Source organism: Schistocerca nitens, chromosome 1 (assembly GCF_023898315.1).
Source record: "Schistocerca nitens isolate TAMUIC-IGC-003100 chromosome 1, iqSchNite1.1, whole genome shotgun sequence".
NCBI classification, from domain to species: domain Eukaryota; kingdom Metazoa; phylum Arthropoda; class Insecta; order Orthoptera; family Acrididae; genus Schistocerca; species Schistocerca nitens.
This window is the reverse complement of record NC_064614.1, coordinates 249,511,065-249,529,933: the sequence shown is the minus strand read 5'-3', so window position 1 is coordinate 249,529,933 and position 18,869 is coordinate 249,511,065. Positions and strand designations below refer to the sequence as shown.

The 18,869-nt window shown below is 44.8% G+C and overlaps 1 protein-coding gene across 1 annotated transcript in view; it reads right to left on the bottom strand.

Moving 5' to 3' along the window:
* Positions 1 to 362: 362 nt before the first annotated feature.
* LOC126241110 (17-beta-hydroxysteroid dehydrogenase 13-like) overlaps positions 363 to 18,869 on the bottom strand; it is a gene marked incomplete at its 3' end in the record, with an annotated part of 40,613 nt that continues 22,106 nt past the window's right edge. The window contains exons 3-4 of the mRNA XM_049947983.1: positions 8,910 to 9,047; positions 363 to 452 (exon numbers count right to left, since the gene is read on the bottom strand). Coding sequence (XP_049803940.1) covers positions 363 to 452; positions 8,910 to 9,047 — 228 coding nt within the window. The remainder of the gene's footprint in view (positions 453 to 8,909; positions 9,048 to 18,869) is intronic.

The window sequence follows — 18,869 nt, the reverse complement described above, 5'->3', positions numbered from 1 at the left end:
TTATCAGAACTGGCACCATCAGTCTGCATAATCGTCGTCTCTGGCCTACAGACACAGCACTTGATCAGAGGAACTTTCCTTCATTGGCGTCATCTACCACGGCAACGATGCATTTCCTGACACATGTTCATAGGAACTAACTTCCTCCATTTCCAGTCAGGAATCCCTCATTGCAGTTTGTTGGTTTTACTAATGTTCACCCTGTATAGATATATCCATAGTGATGTGGAACGAGTGATCTAATGTTGAAGACTGACCCAACAGAGGGAGTAGAGGCTGGCGGCCACGGTGCGCTCGATGAGCTCCGGCGACTGCTGCAGCAGCGGTAGGCGTGGCGCCAGCGCCCCCGCCCCGCCCACCAGCAGCGTGACCACGCCCACGTCGCGCCGCATCCGCGCCGCTGCCACCTGCACCTCGTCGCGGTTCGATGCGTCCACTGCGTACCCCGTCGCCTGCAGCAGCAGGAGGCCCCGTGCCGCAACAAGCTCGGTCAATAGGAAGTTTTATAAAAGGTTGTTCAAGGTTGAATGAGCTTTGTAACCAGCAATTCTGGATTTCTTGAAGAAAAAATATAAAGCTGGCATTTGAAGAGAGAGAGGCTGTGGCGCACACACACTGATTGCATTCAGCAAAGCATTTGAGTGTATTCCTCATGATATCTTACTCCAAAATTAAAATAAACTCTAAGAAAAATAAAGGCCACACATCACGAAGGCGGAAATCAGTATATGTGGTGCACATGTACAGGCAAACGAATGATTACAATTTAGAAAGGTGAGATGATTTACTCAAGAGAAAGAGCTTCATAAACAGAGCAAGCCAAAAACGCATTGGTTCACCTCTTCCCCTTACATAAGCAGCTATTCAGGGTGGCATTTTGGCTCGATTTTGACGATTTAACGCATCCATCAGACAGTATATGGCACGATATTCCTCAAGAGGACATCTGAGGAATATTGTGCCATATACTGTCCAACTGATGCGTCAGATCGTCAAAATGGCGAGATGGCTGGAGGGCCCTGACAATAATGGTCCAAACGTTCTCAACTGGAGAGAGATCTGGCGACCTTGCTCGCCAAGGTAGGCTTTGGCAAGCACGGAGACAAGCAGCAGAAGCTCTTGCCATGTGTGGGCAGGCATTATCTTACAGAAATGTAGGCCCAGGATGGTTTGCCATGAAGGGCAACAAAGTAGGGCGTAGAATATCATTGACACACTACTATGCTGTAATGGTCCCACAGATGATGACCGAAGGGGTACTGCTATGAAAAGAAATTGCCTGGGGCATGTCTGGACACTTCTTCACTGATCATTGGGGCTCAGTTCGAAGCAGGCCTCATCACTGACGAAAAGTCTACTCTAGTCAATGAGGCCCCAGGCCAAAACCGTGTCAGGAGATGGCCAAAACAGAGGGACACCATCCTCGTTGTCGTCTAACAACCAGACTGACAGTCTGTGGTCCAATTTATTTTCATAGCTGGACCCTTACAGCACAGCAGGATGTCGACAATATTCTATGCAACATTTTGTTGCTCTTCGTGGCATAACAGGTGCAAATACTGCACAGGTTGAAGGAAAAATTTAATTCAAGGAAAAATTTAAGAGATTGAAAACCACGTCCTCTACACTTCATCCACGAATTCTTTGACTGTTAGGAAACTGAATGGATTTAATGAATTTTCTCTAAAACAAGTAAATCTGTCATAAAACTAGAATATCAATGGTAGATGAAATGTATCTACAGTAAAATGCGTAACTGTTTTATAATGTTAAGTATTGGTGACGTAAGTCATGGATACCTCCTATTATCGTGTCTGACCTCCTTTAGGCCAGCATAGTGCAGCAACTCAGCCTGGTGTGGACTCAACAAGTCGTTGGAAGTCCTCTGCGGAAATACTGAGTCGTGCTACCTCTATAAGCCACCTATAATTGAGAAAGTGTTGCTGCTGCAGAATTTTGTGCTCGAGCCGATTTCTCGATTTTATATCCCCTAAATGTTTTATGGGACACACCATTCACACGAAATGTCCAGACCTTCCTTCAAACCAGTTGCGAACAATAGTGGTCCAGTGACATGGCACAGTGTCATCTGTAAAAATTCCATCGTTGTTTGGGAACATGTTGCCCAAGAATGGCTGCAAATGGTCTCACTTGCACAGTGCCTTGTTGACAACTTGGTTCTATGGATTTGTGGGGTCTGCTCCAAACTTGAACTCTACCATCAACTCTTACAAACTGAAATCGGGACTCATCTGATCAGGTCAGGGTTTATCAGTCATCTAGAGTCCAACCGACATGGCCACGAGGCCAGGAGAGGAGCTGCAGGCGTTGTGGTGCTATTAGCAAAGGCAGTCGTGTCGATCGTCTGCTGCTGTAGCCTATTAACGACAAATTTAGCCACACTGTCATAACGAATATGTTCATCGTACGTCTACCATTGATTTGTGCGGTTACTTCACGCCTGCTAGCAGTGACAATTCTATGCAAACGTCGCTGCTCTCGATCTAACGATCGGCCACTGCATTATCCGTGGAATGCCTGGAACATGGTATTCTCGGCACACTCTTGACTCTATGGACTGCAGAATACTGAATTCCCTAACGATTTCCGATATGGAATATCCCATGCGTCCTGCTCTAACAACCATTTCGTGTTCAAAGTCTGTTAATTCCCCTCGAGCGGCCATAACCACATTAGAAACCTTTTCACATGAATCAGCTGAGTACAAATGACAGCTCCACCAATGCACAGCCCTTTAATACCCTGTACACGATACCACCGGCATCAGTTTATGAGCATAACGTTATCCCAAGACATTTGTCACCTTAATGTGTTTGTATATCAGTTTAGTAGTCTTTGGGTTAGTTTATTCAGATATGGCTGGTGAATGACACAGAGCTTATTTTTAAACAGACTGGTGTTATATTTGCGAGATCAAACTAACAGAAGTTGCATTAGTTTTTTAAACCATTCTGATTTATATTGTCTGTGGTTTCCCATAAATATTTCAATTAAATGCTGAGAAGGTCAACCACACCATGAGTTGATCAGTGACGCTAATTGTAAATTTATTGTGCCAGGTGAAGAGCTCTAAAATCTCTAGTATGTTGAACACTGGCAACGGCCTTGCCGCAGTGGATACACTGGTTACCGTCAGATCACCGAAGTTAAGCGCTGTCGGGCGTGGCCGGCACTTGGATGGGTGACCATCCGGGCCGCCATGAACTGTTGCCATTTTTCGGGGTGCACTCAGCCTCGTGATGCCAACTGAGGAGCTACTCGACCAAATAGTAGCGGCTCCGGTCAAAGAAAACCATCGTAACGACCGGGAGAGTGGTGTGCTGACCACACGCCCCTCCTATTCGCATCCTTAACTGAGGCTGACACGGCGGTCGGACGGTCCCGATGGGCCACTTGTGGCCTGACGGCGGAGTGCATGTTAAACACTGCACGTGCACAGAAATAGGAACTGTGGTGCACTCTGAGAACATCTCAAGTGAATCAGATTCGCCATCTGTGTCTTCCTAGCTTTCATTTTATTATTTACTTTTCCTTTTAGGACACACTGCGAAGGTTGCATTAAGATTTGAACCTTTTCCAATAAGTACTGTCCCACAAGATAGGCCAAATATGCGGAAGAGAGAAATGAACTCTATTTACTCGTAACAATACTTGGACAAAGAAAGAGCACGCACAATTTAGAGATAAAAATTTAAATAGGTAAAAGTTAAGAATGAAAATTTTTTCAGCAGTGAAAAACTCAACCCTATTGAAGTAGAAAAAGGGTTTCGTTTGTATTTGAGACTTATAATGAAAACAAGGCACAGAGGATAAAGCAAAGAAGTGGTACGTGCTGACTTCGAAGTACTGTTGGACGAGTTTCTATGTAAAAATGATAATATTTTAGTAATTTTTGTTCTGTTTTCGTATTTTTTCAGTTTTCGGCGGTGTGGGAGGGTTTACCACATACCTTTCTCAAGAAAATTCACAATGTATTTGGTTTTTGTGATTAATAAACTTATTATCATATCTGATTCGTTGATTATGTTACTGTTACACCTCACATAGCGAGATGATAGCATTCACAATAATGCTCAGAATGGCTATGTAGTACCACACCGCATGGTACCTATGAACGAACACAGAGTTTCAGTCCAAGCAGTGAGCAGAATCCAAAAGCTTGGTCAGGTACAAACACAGAACTATGAGAGTGTGACAGCATAATGCTCAGAATGACTATGTAGTACTACACTGCGTAGTACCTATGGACTAACACAGAGTTTCAGTCTAAGCAGTGAGCAGAATCCAAAAGCTTGGTCAGGTACAAACACAGAACTATGAGAGCGTGACAGCATTAAGTATTCACACAGAAATGCATGGGTGAAGTAAACCAGAACCAACTCTAGAGCTAGGATTTGACTGGCCACACAGTTGCAAGACTACACCAGAAAAGCTAAGGTTCCAAAGTCATTGCGCACTATATGCGACAGCAACATCACTTACAATGGAGTTTTGGATCGTTCCACCTGGGTGCTCTCCACTGCGACACTGAGGATGGCGACAGGCTGATGCTCCACAAGAGTCTGGGGGTTGATAACTGATGAGAACTTGGAGGACGAGGAAGCACTTTCTGTTGGCTGCAGCGAAAGAGGGATGTACTCCACCTCCATCAGATCATCCCAGGTAAATAGGTTTCCTGGATGTCAAGTTTCTACAGGCGGCAGGATAAATTATATGGTGAGAGGCAAACACACACTGGGAACAAATGCCGTTGTTGCTTGGTGCTTGGCCTGTTTGCCTGAGCTGTGGCACCTCCTTCACAGTTTGATGCAAGCATAATAGGTATGTGTGGGAACTCAGGTGCTGTTGACCCACTGACATTATAAAAAGTTGTCGGCCCTGGTGTCCCACCACTATGCCTTGCATCCATCCTGGTGTCTGCCTGAACATGTTTGCCAAGACAGCGGACCTGCTGGCATGGCCTGTGGACCAGGGGCATGCAGCACGGTAGCTATAGGTCGAAGAGACCACATCGTTGACTGCCATGTAGCACTTTTCCCAGACTGCAAAAAAATGGTTCAAATGGCTCTGAGCACTATGGGACTCAACTGCTGTGGTCATAAGTCCCCTAGAACTCTACTTAAACCTAACTAACCTAAGGACATCACACACATCCATGCCCGAGGCAGGATTCGAACCTGCGACCGTAGCAGTCGCACGGTTCCGGACTGCGCGCCTAGAACCGCGAGACCACCGCGGCCGGCTCCCAGACTGCACTAATTGATTAGAGTTGCTCTGTTAGATACCAAAAAAACTGGGCACTGCACCTTCTCTAGATACTGAAAAGATTGTTTTCTTTAACTATGACTTGAACATACTGACGAACTACGAGATATCTGTGGTTGACGCCAAACAGAACAGCATGCTGGCCAGGTGCTGAATTCCATTTCAGTGCAGATAGCTTCAAAATCCTCTGATATGAACGGCCTACCATTGTCTGAGACTAGGTTGCACGACATACCCTAGGCAGCAGAAATAGTAGCTAAGGCCCAAATTGTAGTGTGCAATGTCATGGAGGAACATTGAGCAATATATGACAAATCAGGCTAGTTGTCTGTCACCATGGCTTCCAAACAGGGACTGGTGAAGTCCACGTGCACCTGGTCCCATGGATGCTCTTTCATAGACTGTGGACAAAATCCTTGTGTGGGATCATGCGGTTGCAGGCACATGCTGACAGACATACTCCATGCGCTCGAAGGCGAAATAAATAGCTAGCCAATAGACATGCAGCTGGGACAGTGTTTTTATGGGTGATATCCCCCAAAGCGAAGCATGTAACATCTGCAGAATGTATTGTTGCAGTGACAGTGGAATAACTAAGCAACAATTCTGATATTCTATAACTAGCAGTACGACATCTATTACCTATCGTGAAGTTTGAAATATGTCCCGAGTATGGGTCTGACCATGTGGGAGAAATCTCTGGCCATCCTTGCTGGACCACTTAAATTACTCTATGCAAGAATGAATCCTTGTTCATAGCTGCCTTAACTTCCCGTGCTATCAAAGGAAATTCATTGATGGTGTCTTAAGCGTTCTGGTCCAGTGCAAAACAGACGTCCTTTTGGCTGCTTAAGGCGATGTCAGGACCCACTGGCAAGAGAGATAAGGCATCCACATTCACATGCTGTTATGTGGACCTGTAGTACATGTCATAGGAAAAATTACAGCCAAAAGCTGTGAATGCTGTGCCACTCTGCCTGGGAGTTTGGACCAAGTACCAGACATCTTACACAGTAGTACCTGAGAGGCAAAGTAACTTCACTGACAACTTGAAACCCAACAACAGTAAAAGCATCAACTATGAAAATGTTTTCTACCAACTGTGAACTGACAATCACAAGCACGAGCTGCTGTTCCACACTTCTGTATTTGGCCACAAGGGAATCCACTGCCCAGCATAACGTAGTACCTGGCGCTTAGAGTGCTGCAAGAGGGGGGGGGGGGGGGGGGGGCACCTCAGCTGGTGGTAAGTGTCTAGACTGTCTAAACTGATCAGACTGGCTGAAGCTTCTGCGTCTAACTGAAAGTTCTTATAACACACTGTTATCTCTATGTCTACCAGGATTGAGTGAGGCTGTAGGCACACAAGACATGCTCACAGCCTCAATTGCGAACACAGTTATCTTTTTCCATGTTGCTGCACACTGCTGTTTCTTGCAAAAAGCTGCTAAATTTTATGGTGTATGGCAAGCTCAAAAAGTTGCAAAGAAATAGGGGTATTTTCTTCTCTCACATAATGACCAACAATCTGGGCAAGACTGCCACACCCATGGTGACGAGTCCAGTACAGGGGAACATGACGTTCTGTGCCTGCGGTGAACTCAGTGGATGACTCACACAGCAGTGACTGAGAGCAGTCCCCTGCGACCTCCATCTTTGTAGCTGACTGGTGTCGAGTGCCAGAAAATGTATCTATTCCTAAGCACAACTGACTGACTCGAGGATGTGATTGCTGAAGCCTGATTAGTCTCCAAGGGGGATCCGTCCTGCTGGTGTGACTAATGAATTTAATTTTCGCCACCTGCCAATCGTCTAAACACATGTTTTGTGCTGCAGTAGTCAACACTGTCAAATTCTACTGTTTGCTGATCCAAATATGCTAATGGCTTAGTCTGTACTGCCCTGTCTGGTGTCAGCCACACCACAACATTGCAAATTAGGGAGTCAGTGAAGGACACTTTAGACTCAAAAGGACTCAACTACATGTTAACCCCTTCCAAGTCGGCTATCCACACTGCACACGAATGCCAGGGACGATTACGATGTTTACTGAACTATAAATGGGCAGCCATCATGTTTATTTGCAGTAGTGCAGCAGTGTGTTAGTAATGTACACAACTCTGAAAGTGCTGTAAGGGTCTGTTATAAGCCACAATTCCCGTACCATTTTGTACACACTACTACTATGTGACAGCAACAGAATGCTCTGATTTACAGGCTCTGTGAAGCACCTCACTGCCGGTAAACCTCTATGCAGTGTAAATAACTTTACCTCCCTTCCATGGCCTCATCAAAATCTTCAAATGGGGCTTGTGGCGGAGGCTGCACCGCTGGTGCACACGTTGCCGTTTGCTGTCAGCAAATTGGTGTTGCAACTACTGTTGTTGTAACTGTTGTTGCAACAGTTGTTGCTGCTGCTGCACTAACGATCCATTACATTACTGCATTTGGCCTCCCGTGGCCATCATCAGAAACATGCAGTGACGTCACAGTAAACAAGTACAGTCGTGACAAAAGAAAGTCCACCATACTGGGAATCAAATGACTTCAAGACAGTTCTGTGTATACTGTCAAGTGGTTCAGCGTGTCCTCATGAAGTACCATGATAAAAATTCCTGATAAACCAACCAAGGCACCTTCACTCCCAGGTGTAATAATACTGTGGTTGACTAATAATTGCTGCTGATGTCTCCAACATCCACAGAAACTTGGGGGACACATTCCATCCAAGGAGGGGGGGAGTTAACGCGTGGCGACAGGAAGGACAAATGGCCACACCTTACGCTAACCACACCAAACCCGTAAATAGCTGTGCTGACCCTGCGCCGATGCAAAACAAAGGCGCAAGAAAAAGAAGAAGGAGATCTTGTTTACTTTTTAACTGTTAGATAACATAGGATAACTTCCAATGTTAGCAGATGGCATGACAGTCCCCTTTCCAGCGCATGTGCAGTCTGCAGCAAACTCAAATTTTAGAACTCCTTACTTGGCACAGTCACTTGATCACTGACATTGCTGATTCACTCACAACGTAGCTGACGGCTGATTTGTACACAAGCAACTGACATGAAGCCACAGCGTATAAAATGGGCTTAAATGTCAGCAGCTCCTATTGACTAGTATGGGGGTTGTACAGAACTGTAAAAAACTGGGCTACCTTCCTATGTGATGCACGATATGGAGAATATTAACACATCTATCATGTACATGTTTCACGAGGTGCAACACAGTCGCGAATAAATCAGTGATTCAGAAAGTGTAGAATAAATTTTATTTTATTTCTGTGTACGATCGCAAAACTTTTTTGATGTTAGACTACTTTGTTCGGTCAGTGATGACCATCTTCAGATCTGCAGCAAAACATTGAAAAACCAAATACAACTAGTGGCAGTCTACTGCTCAAAATAATAAAATCGTAGACGAAAATATAAGAAATGTATTCTACCATGTTCATGTATTTTTGTGAGGAAATGTACTCCACTTAGACAAGCTTGGTGAGCATGTTAGGTGGTTTAGCATTTATCAGTAACTTCACGATAAGCTAGGAGCTAATACTCCATTATTGTAGGTTGGGACTTGCACAAAATGAGTTAAAAACCTCCGCTGCACCTGTGCCTGTATACCTTGCCTCTGACACCGCGAATCAGCCGGATGGTGTCGCCATTGGCTGCTGCGTCGAAATCCCAGCAGACGACGTTGGCGCCTCTGGTGGCCAGAAGCAGCGCCACATCGCGGCCCAATCCGTGTCCTGCTCCCACTACCTGACAGAGTAATTAAACCAGTTACTCAGGTACATAAAAACTAATAACATTAAGCAATTGTAGAAAGAGTAGAAGATAAGAGGAAGTGGGTGAATATAAGAAACTACACTCCTGGAAATGGAAAAAAGAACACATTGACACCGGTGTGTCAGACCCATCATACTTGCTCCGGACACTGCGAGAGGGCTGTACAAGCAATGATCACACGCACGGCACAGCGGACACACCAGGAACCGCGGTGTTGGCCGTCGAATGGCGCTAGCTGCGCAGCATTTGTGCACCGCCGCCGTCAGTGTCAGCCAGTTTGCCGTGGCATACGGAGCTCCATCGCAGTCTTTAACACTGGTAGCATGCCGCGACAGCGTGGACGTGAACCGTATGTGCAGTTGACGGACTTTGAGCGAGGGCGTATAGTGGGCATGCGGGAGGCCGGGTGGACGTACCGCCGAATTGCTCAACACGTGGGGCGTGAGGTCTCCACAGTACATCGATGTTGTCGCCAGTGGTCGGCGGAAGGTGCACGTGCCCGTCGACCTGGGACCGGACCGCAGCGACGCACGGATGCACGCCAAGACCGTAGGATCCTACGCAGTGCCGTAGGGGACCGCACCGCCACTTCCCAGCAAATTAGGGACACTGTTGCTCCTGGGGTATCGGCGAGGACCATTCGCAACCGTCTCCATGAAGCTGGGCTACGGTCCCGCACACCGTTAGGCCGTCTTCCGCTCACGCCCCAACATCGTGCAGCCCGCCTCCAGTGGTGTCGCGACAGGCGTGAATGGAGGGACGAATGGAGACGTGTCGTCTTCAGCGATGAGAGTCGCTTCTGCCTTGGTGCCAATGATGGTCGTATGCGTGTTTGGCGCCGTGCAGGTGAGCGCCACAATCAGGACTGCATACGACCGAGGCACACAGGGCCAACACCCGGCATCATGGTGTGGGGAGCGATCTCCTACACTGGCCGTACACCACTGGTGATCGTCGAGGGGACACTGAATAGTGCACGGTACATCCAAACCGTCATCGAACCCATCGTTCTACCATTCCTAGACCGGCAAGGGAACTTGCTGTTCCAACAGGGCAATGCACGTCCGCATGTATCCCGTGCCACCCAACGTGCTCTAGAAGGTGTAAGTCAACTACCCTGGCCAGCAAGATCTCCGGATCTGTCCCCCATTAAGCATGTTTGGGACTGGATGAAGCGTCGTCTCACGCGGTCTGCACGTCCGGCACGAACGCTGGTCCAACTGAGGCGCCAGGTGGAAATGGCATGGCAAGCCGTTCCACAGGACTACATCCAGCATCTCTACGATCGTCTCCATGGGAGAATAGCAGCCTGCATTGCTGCGAAAGGTGGATATACACTGTACTAGTGCCGACATTGTGCATGCTCTGTTGCCTGTGTCTATGTGCCTGTGGTTCTGTCAGTGTGATCATGTGATGTATCTGACCCCAGGAATGTGTCAATAAAGTTTCCCCTTCCTGGGACAATGAATTCACGGTGTTCTTATTTCAATTTCCAGGAGTGTAGATATCAAGTCCCAGATCCCACACGTTTGTGAGTTTTCTGTTGAACAGGTTTTTAAATTCTGCGCCTCAACAGTGGATCTACTATTACTATTAGTCCTTGCAGTTTAGAAATCAGCAACAACATATCTAAAGTTTCATCAAGGAATTAGAGAGAAAATGCTTGGAAAGTTATGCAATACTGAAACTCATTCAAAATACTCCATTTTTCATTCTTCCGTAGAGTTCGAACTGTTGTGAAACTTCCTGACAGATTTCAGCTGTGTGACAGACCGGGAGTTAAAAATCCGTCCTTGACTTTCGAGGACAAAGCTCTTACCATTGACCCACTTTAGCATCTTCATTTCTCTTGATACCTTTCTTCTATTCTAGAAATTTAAAAGGAGCCCTTCCACACATCTTGATGGACTTACACTCTAGAAATGAATGGGATTAGAACGTAGGAGTCAGGCACTGGCGTACGTGAAGCTGCATTGATAGCTCAGTTGGAAAGGACGTTTGTCACTATAGGCAACAGTCCGGAGACTTATTATTTGTTGCAACTTTAATATTAATTTCATTTCTGTTAGCATGAAGCGAGTGCACCTAAATCTACTGATGTCCTGTGTTGAGTTGGTGTCCCCCTGTAGCGTTTCTAACGTGGTTGAAGGTAATGCTGAAATACCAGTCGATGGTAGACCCAAATACCTTCGGATGAAAAAATGTTGTTTGTGTTTCTGTTGATGTATAGCTTGATGCGGTCCAGATCCCTGAAACAGAATGAAGTGATCCAAAGGTACGACACTGGACTTGTATCTAGGAAGATGTGGTTTCAAATCTCTATCCAGCTCTCCAGATTTAAGTTTTTTGTGATATCCCTACATCACTTAAGTCAAACGTCAGGAAGGGTCCTGTAACAAAATGGGTTGTTTGACCTACTTTGTAAAAGCGGAATTGTCAAAATATAGTGCAAGGGCTGATCTAAACTAGCTTCATATGTAATTTTACTATTTAAATCTGTTAATTTAGGAATTATTTACATTTCCATTGTAGCATAAGTAATTTAATGTAATGTGTGGCTCTCGGCAACGTAATTTCTGAAGACACTCACAGTGATCGAGTGAAACAAGTAAAAATGAAGAAAACGTTACATGTGATTTTTGGCTGCTCTGTAATTTTAATTTCTAATGGTTGCTGTTCCCCTGCAGTCAAATGCCTGTGCTGACTTCGTTTGGTGGATAGAGAAGATCCAACGAATAATGGCGCGTTTCGTGACCGGATCGCATGGTCGCTACAGAGCGTTTCAGAGATGCTCAACAAACGCCAGTGGTAGATGATACAAGAGAAGCGTTGTTCATCACGGAGAGGTTTGCTGTTGAAATTTTGGAGAGTGTACATACATCTAGTGAAATGACCACGATGAGGAAATTCGAGAAATTAGAGCTAATACAGAGGCTTACCAACAATCAACCTTGACAATTTGAGCGAATGATTTGGCCATCCAGATGGCCTGAGGTGAATCCCATTGTACATTTATGGGAGGTAATTGGGAGGTCAATTCGTGCACAACATGGGTAACACTTTGTCAATTATGGACGGCTATAGAGGCTGAATATTTCTACAGGGGACTTCCAATGACTTGTTGTGGCCTTGGCACGTCTAGTTGCTGCATTACGCCAAGAAAAAGGAGGGCCGACACGGTATTAGGCGGTATCCCATGACTTTTTTCACCTCAGTGTATGTGATGGTTTAAATGACCTAATAATTCAAAAACGGTCTGTCGCTTAGCAGTAACCCCCAGAGTTCTTTCTTCTAGGATTGCTAGTCCCGCAGGAGACTTACCGAGAAGTTTGGAAGGTGGGAAAGTGGTACCGACGGAAGTAAAGCTGTGAGGGCAGGCAATGAGTCGTGCATGGATGGCTACGTCGGTAGACAAAGCACTTGCCTGCGAAATGCCACGGTCACAGGCCTGAGTCACAGTCCGGCACATAGTTTTCTATCAGGAAGTTTCAAAACATCGCACACTCCACTGCAGAGGGAAAATTAACTGTGGAAAATTGTGCTTCTTCGTTTCCTACCCCTTAACGAAACTAATAAGAGACCACACCGTCATCGTAGCTCACTTCTATATCTAGAAGTACCAGGGCCAGTCTGCTCAAAATGAGATCTACTAACATAAATTATACGTTTGCTGATTCTGCAGACGTTGTCTTAACCGTACATATATCCCAGTCGCTAAAATTGAAGCAGGTGGCCAGCGTCTGAAAATCCCAGGCGTGATCACGGATCCATCGTTTGTAGCACACAGTGCAAAATCCCAAACGCTTATTGAATCGTTGTCTGGTATCACTTCAGGGCTCCTAAAATGACATTTTAATAGCACTCTAAATAGGAAAATAGTAGAAAGCGTCACAAATAGTATTTTTTTAATAGCTCCATTACTTCGTGCTGTCATTGAGAAGTCTTAAACAGCATTATGACTGCTTCAGTGATTCATGGGCGTCGCGTCGGATAATTTTGTGAAAGCTGCACGGCGTTTCAACGAGACAGCTGCTCGTCATCTTTACACCCTTACCAACGTGCCGCAGCAGCTGCTCGCCAGTATATGTGCTGGTTCGGTAAAGAAGCACAGACACCTACGGGCGAGGCTTCAACGTCATAGTACTCGAATAATTGAGGACTTCAACAGCCAAAGCCCACTGCCAGAAAAACGGCCCAGCACGTTTGAGCAGAGTTTTCGCGCCCCGTCTGTGTTAACTCACTAGATCACTAGGTTGATTCGTCTGCGCCTGACGATACCTTAACACCGCCAATGCCGGTTCCCATGTCTTACTAAGTTGAAATTCCGTGTATCTGCTGATAAGGTCGTTGTTTATACGTATTTTGACTGCTTCCTTAATGATGGAATCCCAGTACTTGGAGGCGGACGAAAGGCTCTTTGTCTCTCCGTAGTTCATGATATATCATATGTCACAACAGTGTTCAGCAACAGCAGACTTTTGTCGCTTATCTAATCTGGTATGATGTTGGTGTTCATTGCATCTATCTTTAACAGTGCGACACATCTAGCAAATGTACGATTTACCACACTGGCATGGGATGTTAGTTCCTGGTAGACAACCTGGGTCTAAGGAGACCAGGTGTGTTTTTTAACTAAGGTCCATTTGAACGTAAGTACACAGTGAAAGGTTATTTCAAAAAAGCAAATTTATTTTCAGAAAGTACATACTTCGCTCTATTTTTCATCATAGTTCCATATTTGTTCAAACACGTTTCATACCTCTCAACCAATTTTAAAATACCCTCTTCATAAAAACTTGCCGCCAGCTCCGATAACCAAGAGTTCACTGCCGTTTTCACGTGGTCGTCATCATTGTAACGGTTGCCACTGAGTTGTTGTTTGAGGTGGAGAAACCATTAGTAATCGCTCAGCGCAATATCAGGACTGTAGGGTGGGTGGTCTAAAACTTCCGAGCCAGAACTGTCCAATAAATCACGGGTCTGACATTGCATTGTCATGGAGAAGAACAATTCCCTTTGTCAGAATGCTGCGCCTTTTGTTTTGAATCGCTCTGCGTAGCTTTCTCAGGGTTTGGCATGCTTCTGCATTGATAGTGGTTCCTCGTTGCATGAAGTCGACCAACAAAACACCATGCGTATCCCAAAACACCGAAGCCATGATTCTGCGGTGGGACAGAGTTTGTTTGGCCTTCGCCTTTACAGGCGAGTGTGTGTGTCTCCATTCCATGCTCTGTTGCTTCGATTTGGGCGTGATATGCGAAACCCATGTTTCGTCTCCAGTTACGATCTGACTCAAGAAGCCGTCAACTTCTTCGTGATAACAACTCCATCGCGCACTCAAACCTTTCGATTTTGTGGTCCACTGTTAGGAGATTCAGGACCCAACGGGAGCACAGTTTCCTAAACTTTATATGTTCAGAAACAATGTTGTAAAGCACTGATCTCGACACTTCAGGAAATTCGTTTGAGAGACCTGTTATTGTGAAGCGCCTGTTCTCACGAATCATCGCTTCAACTGAAGCCACCAAATCGTCTGTAATCAAAGAAGGGCCACAGGAGCGGTCCTCATCATGGACGTTGTCACGGGAATCTTTGAATTCTCGTACCCACTTACGCACTTTGCTTTCACTCATAACAGTATCACCATACACTTCGCAAATCTGTCGATGAATTTCTTCAGCAGACATATTACTTGCTGAGGAAAACCGTATCACTGAGCGAACCTCACACGCGGCGGGCGAATTGATAGTCTTAAAACATTTTGAAAGCACAGAACAGAACCGTACAGGTTAGCTACAGAGCTGAAACTGAGCACAGTTGTTCCCAAGGTATGCTGGGACACGACGCACGCGCTCGTTGCGGTATGTGCGCGAACTACTAGTGTCTACAATAAAACGGATCTTACTTAAAAAACACGCCTCGTATATATCAAGTGCCAGGTGGAAAATCGTACGATGACGAGACATATGGCTCTGTTACAGGTAAATGCGCTGAACATAGACATCACACGAGATCAGGTCAGCCAGAAAAGTCTGCTGTTACCGAACACTGTCTTGACACGGGACATACATAGCATGAACTACGGAGAGACAAAGATCCTTTCGTTCATCTTCACGTACTGGGACACCACAGTAAAGGAGCTGTCGAAATACCTACAATCAACGACCTGATCAATAGAGACACGGCATTTCAACTTACGAGGCATGGCAACCAGCAATGGTGGTATTAAGTCTGAACACTTAAACTAGGCCCCAACACTGTACTCTCGAGCGCCGGGCCTTGATTTGCGGCAGTGACTTTTCCGTGTCGTGCATACGGAGACCATGGTCTGTTTCTCTGGCAGACGGCTCTGGAAGTCGAAGGCCTCAATGATTCGTCCACGATGACACTATAACCTCACCCCTTGGCGCCTGCGCTTTCCTAGGTATCCAGGGCATATACTGACGAACAACGGCAGTAACACGAAAGTTAAACACATGAAGATGACGAGCAGCTGTCTCGTTGAAATACTGTGCAGCTTTCACAACATTATCCGATGTGAAGCAGTTATTACGTCGGGGAAGTCTCAAACAGCACAGTATAATGAGTGCCAAATAATTTTAAGCGCTCTGTTAAAGAGAGGAATAACTTAAAGCCTGTATCTCATTTCAGCACGACTCTGAATCAGGTTCCCTGAAACGATTGTCTGAAAATTTCTGGGGTACTCAATGAGTTCAAACAATATGACTGTTTCGGGTGGCGAGTAAGTAAATTACAGATACCTAATGCATTGGAGAAAAAGTGGCATTATGGACAGGGGAAATGGAACAGTTCGACATGTCACATGAATCAGCTGTCGCCAGAGTTTGTACGGACCATTGCCGTAGGTACAAGCGCAGTTGGAGTACGACGTGATATAAGAATACTTCATCGCAGCCGGAACGTGGCTCCTTGACTTATGAAACACTTCATATCCGAGACTGTGCAAACACTGGGCTTTTCAGATGGGATCATGTCGAAGTTGTACTGCGAAAACTTCAACTCGGAGACAGCCGCTTCCGCCAGACTCATCTGACGACGGCAGTGTTTTGTTTACTTACTTAATTATTGCTTGTATACAAATACGTCCGTTGCCTAGAGACAAATCCAGTCAGTAGAATTTAGTGATCACGATACTAATTCGGAGAAGAAAACTAAAAGTGATGAAGATGTGACAGATGATGAGGATTTAGAAGCATACTCCTTCGGTAAGAACAGACAAATGTTTTCGGCGGAGAAAACAGAAGTCGCTAACATAAGAATAAGCCTACTCAACACTGTCTTGCAGCTTCCCAAAAATCCCGGAGAAACTTGCTGTTTTGGATGTATCAGCCTCAAATACAAAAACAATTTTTTGAAAAACAAAACACATCAGCCTTCTGTTGTCCTTGTTCGTAGTAGAAAACAGGATATCAGTGTCAACAGTGTGGTGTTCCGATTTGGTAGAAGTATAGGGGTCTGCGTGAAATGCATGCAGGCTGAAAGCAATTATAATTTCATTCAGGGCCTCACAGGAGAATACATAAAGTAATTGCTTTCTTCTTGATTGTTAAAATAAAAATTCGGGGAAATTTCTCCGTTGATGGAATTATTGGGTGGCTATAAGGCTGAAACGTCGTGTAGTAAACTCAAAGCTCATTCCAGATACAATTTGTCGTAACTGAAATGTGTTTTTCCGTACAGGTATGTTGCGAATCTGTAATATTATCTCCCTGATAATAATCTGTGAGTGATTAAACAGGTAACTATGTGCTGTTATTTCAGTAATACATAAAATAAAAATAAACTGCAAATTTTGCTGCGGTTTTCAAAGTACTTTAAATTCTGCATTGTTCTCAAAATGCAAATCTCCATAAAGTCTGTTTCCAAGCAGTGTAGAGAACAACAGGAAGTAATGAAAATATATATTCAACAAAACAAAGGCGATCTGAGAGATCCCTCCATAGTAACTGTGTTCTTGTCAACATCCATAGCAGCTAAGGGTTAAGCTCGAAGAGGGCACCAGAGCTGCTGAAATAAAACTGGTGACAGCATTTGCTGAGGACTCAGTATCCTTGTCAACAATAGATCACGTAGGTGAGCTCATAAGAGACGTCAGTCTAAAAACTTTGGCACCCGTAGGGACTTTCAAGGTGAAGGTAGGGACTTTGCATGGGGGCTTAATTAAAATAGAATGCAAATAATTTTTTTTTTTTTTGCTTTAGTAGCTGTCTGTCCGGTTACGAAGTCTCGTAACGGTTGGCCCTGACTAGTATTATTACGCTATCTGACTGCATAGAACAATAACAAAGAATGAAATGGAAATTTTCATTAACACAATTAATTAATTAAGTCCCCAGCAACTATAAAACCTACGAAACCAAAGCACAAGTATAACTGTTCTGTGTGTGGAAGTATGACTCAACGTACGCATCTGGCACGGTTCTTCTTCAACAACACAAGAAATTTTAAATATCATTTATACTGAATTAATTAAAGAAAATAGAAATACCATAATTACTCAAGAAAACCAGAATTACACTCTAATACAAGAACACAAGCCAGATGCTTTGTTGACTGAACCTGTAATGACGCATTATTCAGGACATTGAAATAATGAGAAAGAAAAGAAAAGTAGTTTGTTACCTTAATTTATATTGATGAAAAGCACTCTAGACATTACAATCTCTCCACACCGACTCGCTGCTATCACATCTCAACAAGAACTTTTCAGTATCACATCTCAGCAAGTACTGCCTACTAGCTCATCTCAACAAACACTCCTCACTACGACATCTCAGCACTGACTACCACGAGTTCTCCCAAAGCACTGCCCACTACGAGTTCTCAATAATCACTGCCCACTACGACATCTCAATAATCACTGCCAGTGGAGGCGGCGGAACAATACTCTCTAGCGCGATCTCTGGCGCTGTGGCTCAGTGTAGCCACCTTTCAACTTATCACATGTTGTGTAGGGACATGGTCGAAAAACAGATGGCAACACTGGTTGACACTTGGTTATAGATTATAGATGAAACTGGCAGATTCCAAATGAGAAAAGAATGATAAGAAGAAAAATAAGGGCAAATAAAAAAGTTAATATGGTACTGAATATGACGCCACAAAAATTAGAAATTAAAAATATACATTTAAATCAATTAATTCAATGAAAATAATAATAGAAATCTTTTGAGCCAGGCGGGGTCGCCGAGCGGTTCTAGGCGCTACAGTCTGGAACCGCGAGACCGCTACGGTCGCAGGTTCGAATCCTGCCTCAGGCATGGATGTGTGTGATGTCCTTAGATTAGTTAGGTTTAAGTAGTTCTACGTTCTAGGGGACTGATGACCTCAGAAGTTAAGTCCCATAGTGCTCAGAGCCATTTGAGTCATTTTTGAGAAATCTTTTGATTCGATTTAGAAATAAAGTAATTTTCGCAGTGTTTCGCGAGTTTCGATACTACGACCTTCTGCACAGCACGTTAATCTGCTAACCACTGCAAGACTATGTTGCCTAAAGTTGTTACATTTACGATTCTGATATTCAAGTAGCAACGATGATTTGCAGCCTTAAAGAGTTAGGCTTCATCTACATCTACATCCATACTCCGCAAGCCACCTGACGGCGTGTGGCGTAGGGTACCTTGAGTACCTCAATCTGTTCTCCATTCTATTCCAGTCTCGTATTGTTCGTGGAAAGAAGGATTGTCGGTATGTCTCAAAATGGTTCAAATGGCTCTGAGCACTATGCGACTTAACTTCTGAGGTCATCAGTCGCCTAGAACTTAGAACTAATTA